Source organism: Strix uralensis, chromosome 8, assembly GCF_047716275.1.
Source record: "Strix uralensis isolate ZFMK-TIS-50842 chromosome 8, bStrUra1, whole genome shotgun sequence".
NCBI lineage: Eukaryota > Metazoa > Chordata > Aves > Strigiformes > Strigidae > Strix > Strix uralensis.
The window spans coordinates 16,767,855-16,777,083 of NC_133979.1; the positions used below are offsets into that span (position 1 = coordinate 16,767,855).

The 9,229-nt window shown below is 49.6% G+C and overlaps 1 protein-coding gene across 1 annotated transcript in view; it reads right to left on the reverse strand.

Moving 5' to 3' along the window:
- Positions 1 to 8,783, reverse strand: part of DDAH1 (dimethylarginine dimethylaminohydrolase 1) — a 59,362-nt gene extending 50,579 nt beyond the window's left edge. The window contains exon 1 of the mRNA XM_074876427.1: positions 8,364 to 8,783. Within this exon, the coding sequence (XP_074732528.1) occupies positions 8,364 to 8,669 (306 nt within the window). The 5' untranslated portion in view covers positions 8,670 to 8,783. The remainder of the gene's footprint in view (positions 1 to 8,363) is intronic.
- Between the last annotated feature and the right edge of the window lie 446 nt (positions 8,784 to 9,229).

The following is a 9,229-nucleotide window of genomic DNA, read 5'->3' on the forward strand; positions in this document are numbered from 1 at the left end:
TCCACTGGGTTATATACATAGCTAGACAAACAACATCATGTAAAAACATAAGACATGTCTCTTTCTAGAAAGTAAAGGACGTTGAAAGGAGCATTGTACATCTTGTCTCAAGGCAGAGTGCTTTATAACAAAAGCTCCATACTGGCTAAAAGACCTGGCATCACACTGCTCAGAGGAAATACTACACCACTATACAAACCTATAATGCATTAGTTACTGAAGAGTTCAGTGGAAAGGGAAATTAATCAAGTTTTGAGAACTTTAATGACTTGACAGACAGACACGTCCACACACTATTGACAGCAAACAGTTGCACCTACCCTTGACCACAGCACAGCCCTGCAGAGGTGCAGTCAGAGGTTTGCCCTGCCAGTGGAGGTGCCACCCCAGCTCCCATTCTTCCCATGGGAAGTACAGTACAGCCGTGCAGCGCTGCAGCCCACGCTCTGCACAGGAGCATGGCAGGCAGGGCACACCAGGACCCTCGCTCAGGGGACCAATACACAGGTGCTATAGAAGGCCAATTTGAAGACATGGAGGGCAGAAGAGGGGCCCAGGTGGAGAGACATGGGACTGGAGGTAAATTTGCAAGTGGAAGTATGTGGGAGGCCTAGGAGGGAAAATGAAGATGCATGCTTCTTCTGTGTGTATGTGTGTCCTGGCACAGCGCTGGGAGCAGCTGCTGCTTGTGCCATTGGTACAGCACAGGAAACCTCAGCTGGGGACTTTGCTCTCCATGCTGGAGCATCTCAGAGGCCAACAGGCAGAAGCAGAGCATGCAGGAGCTCTTCTGCGTCACACACTCTGCTCCGCCACTCTCTGGAGATGCTGTCAGATCCCACGATGAGCAAGGCAGCACTGCGGTCTGCACGCCAACCCTCTCTTTTGCAGGGAGTGTAGGGTGTTGCAGGTTTGCAGAGTGTAGGGAACATAGGATTAAGAAAAATATCAGGCAACCTACACTGGGTATGTAACAAACCCACCTTTGAATCCCAAAACCAAAATTCCAGCAGTGACTGTGGTAAACTTTTTTACAATGCTTTTAAATGAGGCAGTCACAAAAGAAAGAGATTTAGGTTCAATTTTAAAGTCTGAGCAGAAACCTCTTGGGGAAGGAGCAGGGTAGCTCCAAGCCATATGTATAACTCAGAGCAGCGGAAAAGGCTCTTTTCACTTTTTTGAGGAAATGCTTACAGTTATTTGGAACCTTTAAGCACTTAGCATTTGCACTGAACCGTAAGCTCACCAAGGGCTATTTATCACAGCTAAAGGAACAGTGATTAACAAGGTACAAAAGCTGACATCAGGCTTGCACAATAATAATCAGTGTCCACAGGAGATTAAAAAACAGGCATTTAATTTGGGTTCTGCCTTTGTTTAATCTTCTGGTCAGCAACTTGGATATTCCTGAGAAACTTGACATCACAATTTAACAATGAGGTCTAAATATTGCCTCTGCTAGAAAAGCGTGAAACCCAAGTTGCTCCTAGACTGTCCTCAAAGATTGTTTTACAGTGCTATAGATAGAAACCAATTACAATGAATACAGTTCCCTTATATTGATCTGACTAGAAGCTACTTCCTAAAATTTTCATTAAATCTGTGATCACAGAAGCAAAATTGAAAACGATAAAATAGAGTTCTTGGTATAGCCAGTTTGCCCAAAGTGTAGCTCTAACCCTACATTAATAGGGATGACATCAGCCATGAACTTCGAGACCAAAGAACCATCTACCCTAACCATGAGGCAGCACCCAAACTGCAAAGCAGATGGAAGGGGCAGAGCCACAGAAACAAATCAGACTGCTTTTGAAATAGTCTGCTTTTAAGAGGCTAAAACATCCTTTCTCATGTCTACTGATAATATCATTATATAGGCTCCTGATACAGGTCTACCTGATACTGTCCAAAGGATTGTTTTTTTAACTTCTCAATACTGTTTAAGAGCAAACTTAAGTACTGTTTAAGAAGCTTTTCTCCTCTACTGGGTGCTTTTCAGTTAATTTATATGCTAATATGGAAACAATGAAAGTGAAAGCTAATGAAATATATTGATGCAGATTCTGAGGAGAGTTACTTTGTTGCCTTCTGATGGGCATCACCCATTCTCTTGTGGAGAAATTCTCCGAGTGATACACTTTGTGGAACATCATTACATTTGGTTCTGCCAAGTATATGCTCTGCAAAAGACAACCAAAACCCACTTTAAAACTCAGGTATACATCTTATCTGAAGTCTGACTGGTACTTCTCAACTTTTTTTCAGTATAACTGGAAACACACTGACAATATCTTGCATGCTTTAATTTTGAAGTTAGACCGAGGAGATGGTGAAAAGGATAGGCTAAAGGCAAATATGTATAGCTCAGTGCAGAATGGGAAGGGTATTCGAGAAAAAACAATCTGACAATGGGGTGCAAAGGTACCTAGTGCCATTCCTAATTTTTGTCAGCCTTCGTGTAAAGTTTTTGTCCATGTTTACTCACTTGCTGTTTTAAGCACTAAGCAATGACACAGTGGTAACCTCTATGCTTTCTATCATAAGCTTTCTAGGCAGAACACCAAAGTTAGTCTGTAACATCAAGCAAGGGTAAAGCACAATAAGGACATGCAAAGGGGTCACTGCAAATATACATGACCTCCACAATTTGTTATGACAGTATAGAGAACTATGAATTATTTAAAGTGTTAATAAAATGTTTCATCTCTTGCCTCTCTAGTGATCAGCAAGTGCTAACCCTCCACAGAAATGAGACAGATCTTTGCCAGTTGTGCAGAGAGATGCTGGTTTAAGTGATTAGTCAGCAAATACAGGTTCTTTTCTACTAGCATGTACTATAAAAATAAACCTCCATAACCTAATTAAGCTTAGGAGCTAGCAGAGCCTTGAATCTGTTTCTCCTGAGCCTAGCTTTTCTATTACTTTGCAATAGACATCATTATCCTACACAACTGTCTAGGTCTACAGAAGGAGTGGAGGAAGTGTCTAGCATCTAGCAGTAGCTATGTAGTATTACCTGCATCTGTGCAATACATACATAACTTACTAAACTCTTTTGCCTTCTATTTTCTCAGAAGGCTCCACCAACTGGTCCGAGAATCATTCCTGCAAGCAGTAAGCTGCAGCTGGGACTGCAACCCAGCACAGGGTGCAAGCTCTAGCTCTCATATGGCTGCACAGCCCTGCAGAAGCTGTACAGGGTGGGAGGAGGGTGACAGCTGAGGGTGCTCAGCACTGAAGAATAGGTTACCTGGCCCAGCATGGCTGGAAGCTCTGCAGAAGCACTGCTGTGGACAAGACCCTGCCACTCAGCAAGCAGATTTGGGAAGAAGTACCCAGAGATGCTCAAAAGGCAACGAGGCAGCTTCCCCAATGCTTCTTGAGAGGATGGGATTTGCCAAACATACTTCCTTGCTGCTCATCCCCTGTCCGTACCACTAAAGGACCGTCTGTCCTCCCACACCACAGGAATGCAGTCTCACAAGTTGTCCCAGGTGGGTCTTGGGGGAGTAGGGAATAACAATACTCTTGGGTGAAAGTTTCCTCTTGACAGTCAAGGAAGGAACTACATCAATCTTTTCTGCAGCAGCTCCTGAAGCATTTTTCCCAGCACCAGCTATTCTCCCTTCCCTACGCAGCAGCTGAGAAGAGGTCAGGTCATTGTGGGTGCATTCTGCTGAGCTTTTGGGTTTCCATCTGTCTGCATAAGCACAGAAATGGTGGAAATGTTGTTTTGTGCTATCCCAAGCACATTAAGACAACTTGGGCAGTAAAAGCAATGTGCTGATGAGGGCTCTTCTCAGCAACTAACCCTGTTGTGTTCAGAAGGTGACGTGAAGAGTTTATACTAGAGGAATAAACAATTGAGAACATACTGCTGGAACAAAAGGTGCTGGAACTGACAATCTGATCAGTGATCACAACATTTCCATTGGAGTTACTCAACTTGAACATTAAGCACACTGGTGACTGCACACAGCTAAACAAAACATCAGCTTATCCACATTAGCAATCTACCTCTGGCTTACTTCAAAAGCCTTTACCTTTCTGCCAAATCCAAAACTCCTCAGAAACTATGAATTTTCAAATAAGTTCAGAAGTTGATAACACAGAAACATAATGCCTTGAAATAAGTCTGACTCTTGCAAACAAATCATTAAATGCATGACTAATTTTTCTACTTTACTAAAAAAATACTGGGCTCTTTCCCAGTACTGACTGAACATCACCAAATTTAATTCAACTCTTTTTTCTCACTACAATAACTTGGAGCAAGAACAGTCATAAGCCCAGATTTTATTTTGTTTTGTTCCAGACAGACAACCAGTAAAGAATCCAATGGTTCTGGAGGGGTAAGCAATAGTATCTATAAAGCCTGAAAGCTCAATCAATGCTATTACAAACTACTGCAGAAATTTGCCTACTGCATACAGTGTTACAGTAATTGATGACAAGCCTTCCTAATAAGGAGTCTAGTCAGTGAAAGAACACACTGCATCAGTTCTTAAATATTGCATTATGGGTTTTCAGTAGCATGAAACAGGGGAGATGGAGACAGTGCTGCTCAGTTCATGCATCTGGCAGACAGTTTATCAGGAGGCACAACACACCTGAAACACTACTGCTTCAGCTGTGTATTCAAGCAGGCTGTTGTCTTTGGGATGCGCCTTGGCAGCCCCTTGTGCCCTTCAGCTTTCACTGATCTGATCAGGCTTCAGAGCCTGACCTACCATATGCCTCTTGGCAGGTTTCCTGGACACAAGTCTTCTGTATTAATTCTTTGCAGAAATGGCACCCTATAACCCTGTTTCCCTCATCCCTTCCTTCCTCCACTGCTCCTGCCTGCTCTGTACAGAAGTCCATTAAACAATGAAGAGAGCAGCAAGACAAGCCTCACTGAGTCCTGCCTTACAGGGAGGCTCCAGTCAGGAGTGCATGCTCAGGAGTTAGGCTTTACATTAACTAGGTTAAGTCAAGCGTACACCAACTGTACTGCTAAAATATTCATGGGTTTGTGATTACGTTACATAAAAAGAATAAGAGATGGCACTATGAGAAACTGGTGCTGTACATGGACTGTATCCACTCTGTCACCCAGTTGACCTTACGAATGACAAATGCACTACAACAGCCCTTGTTCACTTTCATACCAGCTGAGGTAGAAGTGCAGTCTTTCAGAAGTAGCATGAAGAAACTGGTTTCACAGGGCTTCATCCTTCTGATTTTCTACCAGTGGATCCATCAGACCAGGAGCAATCCAGATTTAATGACTGCTGTCTCGACAGTGAAGACTTCATGGCAGTTCAGCTGACAAATGCCCAACTCCATGCATCCTAACATACAACTGGTTTCATGCTCTCAGAATAATTCAGGTTGGAGGGGACCTCAGGCAGTTTCTAGGCCAACCTCCACTCAAGGCAAGGCCACCTGTGAGAACAACCCAGGCTGCTCAGGGCTTTATCCAGCTGGGTCTTGAAAACCTCCAAGGATAACAACTGCACAGCTTCTTCAGGTCCTTGTTCCACTGCTTGGCTGTCCCCACTGAAAAGCTTTCTCCTTATACCCCATTAAAGCCTCATGCGTCAATCTATGTCTGTTGTCTCCTGCCCTCCTGTCACACAACTGAACATTCTGGCTCCATGTTCTTGACAAGACACAGTCTGCCAGTGCCATGCAGAGAGGGTAATCACTTCCCTCAGTTTGCTGGTTCTGCTCTTTTAATACAGCCCAGGATCCTACTGGCCTTCTTTACCACAGGGACATGCTGCTGGCTCATGGCCACTGTGCTGCCCCACCGGACCCCCCACAGGGGTTCTTCCACAGACCTGTCCCCCACCCACTCAGTCCCACCTAGGGATCCTTCCTTCCCTGAGGCAGGACTTTGCACTTGTCCCTGTTCAACTCCATGAGGTTCCCATGGGTCAGCCCCTTTCTTCAGCCTGGCAAGGTCTCTCTGAACAGCAGCCCAGACCTCAGGAGTGTTGTCTCTCACCCTTGACCCCTTGCCTTGGTTTGGGGCTGTTCACAGCTCAATACAGATGCCCCCATCTCCTCCAGGTCACTGATAAAAACATTTAACAGCACAGATGCTAGGTCAGTCCCTGCAGCAGCTTCACTTGCCACCAGCCTCCAGGAACTATCTCAATGGGGAATTCAGCAACTGCACACAATCCTCCAAAAAGAGCTTGGGAGGCTGCCCACAACCACCCACCAGGATGAACAGCAGGGTCAGGACCAGGCGCTGGGCTCCCTCAGCTCAGGGTGGCCGCAGACCTCAGTGCCCAGACTGCCCGAGCACCTGCAGCCAGTACCTCTGGAACCAGAAGCAAGAATAGAGAAGCTCTCATGAAGCTACAAGAAACACTGCTGCTTCTTGGGGGCTCTTTGTGAAACCAAGGTTATCATAGATATTTGCCAAGATGTCTAAGACATACGCCAAGCCCTCCACCAAGGCATGCAAAGCTCTGGGCAAAGTAGTCAGCTATGCATTTCTGCTTTTTAAAGCCCTGACCATCTTACTGTTTTCATCCTGGTCACTACTCAAAGCAGGCTCACTAGCTAAACACAACTGACTCACAGACACTGTGCCAAGGAGGGGAGGCTGCCCCAGGGAATGTCTCAGAGGGAAGAGGGACCAGGAGCAGACAAGCATCCCACAGAAACAAGCATCTTCTCCCCCTCTCTGCAAAGCACTGCTGTAATGATGTCCCCAGGAGGAAGAACTGTTGTAAATAATTAAGAGTTACACATTCAGACAAGCACTACACTGCAGTGTCATGCATTGTTATAGCTTTAAGAGGATGCTTGTTCAATTATTTTTTCTTCTTTACTTCACAGAAAACTCAGGGGAGGGATTGCTCCATCATTCAAGAAAACTAATAAGGTTCAAATTATGCTTCAAAGCTTTTTCCCTTTTCTTGATTCAAGACTGCCTGGACAAGTCACCCATGGAAAGAAGTAAATCTGTTCTCCTACAGGGGTAATTGTGCAAATGGCAGCAGGAGTCACATAGCTACATACCAGTGAGTAATGGGAAGGACCACCAAAAACTCACTTGGACTCTGGCTGAGAAACAGCTGCTTCTGAGAGTAGCATGAGGCAAACACACTTTACTCTGGTGCTGTCACCTTTAAGAGCATTCAAACGTGCTTCAAAGACTAAATACACATGCGTACGCGCAAGGAAGTGCACACGTACAAGATGTGTGCAGTTTCTCAACCTGTTACGCTGGTGGGCAAAATTCAAGTAAACTTTGTAATTGCTGAAAGAAGGGTACTATATCAAAAGTACCAAGTGAAGACATCCATTGCACTCGGTGGCCAAGAGCAGTTACTGCTACACTACAGCCAGTGGCCTGGCCCTGTCCCACAGGCACAGCAGTATGTGCTTGTGGATCACAAGATGAGCTATGGTACCACAGAGAAGATGGGAACTGGAAGAGACAAGAAGATGGTTATGTTAAAACATGCTTACAGGAAGGCAGGTTGCCAGTGTAGCAGTTTTGCAGCTTCGAACAGGGTAAGGTTTGTTTAATTTGCTACTCACAACTCATTGAGAATGAGATAACTGGGTGGCACTTCGATGCATGTACTCTCTGATGAACTAGTTTATGAATGGGCTGACCGTGTTAAAAAAGTCCTAAGAATATCTAAAGTAAGGCTCCTGCGGCTGTGCATCCTTCACACCTCTCCAACAAGGCAACCTGTGTCCCCTGGACATCCAGGTACCTCTAGCCCACAGGGCCCGCAGTGGCTGCACAGGGAAGGCAGCATCAGGTTCAAGGACATTCAGGCTGACACCGAGTTCACAAGGCAAACACCAGCCCTTGCACACAGGCCAGCGGGTGCAGTTGCTGCAGGTATCAGTAACCCACTGCCTGGAACAGAGCGCAAGTTGAGCGCGTAATAAACCCGGGGTTTGGATGGAGTAGTGCTGCAGCACGGACACAAACCTGCACAGGCGACCAGCGATCCACCTCGCAGCACCGAGCCGGGCAACTCCGCACGGAGCGAGAGCCCGCTCCCCCAGAAAGGATGTGTCACAGTTTACACCGTCCACTTATTTCCAGGAGCAGGAGCACAACCGCTCCCCGACAAACCCCCTCCGCGGCAGGGCTCCGCGGCACCAGGCGCTGCCAGCCGGGGCGGCAGCGGGAGGCCGGGCAAGGACCGGTCCCGCTGAGGAGCGCTGCTGCTCCGTCAGCGATCCCTGCCGCCGCCACCCCCCGCCCCGCTGCCGCCGGGGTTGCGGGGCGGGCCCGGGGACACGCCCGACGGCGCGGCCGCCCCGAGCCCACCTGCACGGCGGGGACAGCGCTCCCCCCGGCCCCGGCCCGGCCCCTACGGCCCCGCACCGCACCGTACCTCCTTCCTGCGGCTGGGCGCGCCCGGGCGGGTGAGGAGCGCCGTCTCCTCACAGACCACAGCCGCGTCCTCCACGAAGACGCAGTCGGGGAGGCTCTCGTCGGCCGGCAGCTCCAGCACCTGCAGCCCCAGCTTGCCCCGCAGCACGCCCACGTACAGCTGGTGCTCCCGCTCCGCGCGGGCGAAGTCCACCTCGGGGCCCGCCGCGCTGCGCAGCGCCTGCCGGCACAGCGACTCGGGCAGCGCCCGCACCACGGCGTGCGTGCAGCGCCCGAAAGCGGCGGGGCCGCCGCCCAGCCCGGCCATGCTGCGCGACGCGGCGGAAGGATGGATGGAGGGAGGGAGGGGGAGAGAAAGAGAGAGAGAGAGAGAGAGAGAGAGAGGGATAGAGGAGAGATGGAGGGAGGGAGGGCTGAGGGACGGGCGGCCGCCGCCGGCCCCGGCAGCTGATAAAGCGCCGCCCGCGGCCCGGCCGCGCCCCATTGGTCCCCACCAGGCACATTTCCATGGGGCCGCCGCCAGGCGCGCTCCCATTGGCTAGCGCCGCCGGCCGGGCCGCGCCATTGGCCGCCCCCCGCGGGGCGCCGCTTACCTGGGCGGCGGGCGGGAGCGGCGGCGCCGCCCGCGCAGCCCCGCGCCGGGCCGGGCCCCGCGGCCGGGGCGAGCCCCTCAGGGGCAGCGCAGCCCGGCCGGGGGGAGGCGGTGGGGCCTCGACCCTTCGTGCGGCGGCCCTGGCGCTTGCCCCAGGCCTCGCCTCTCGGCAGGGCGTTGGGGCTGCCCGAGCCTGCCGTGGGGCTCCGGTACCACAACGTGGCTTGAGGCGCAGTGTGGTTTCACATAGTAATTTCACGTATAAACACACAACT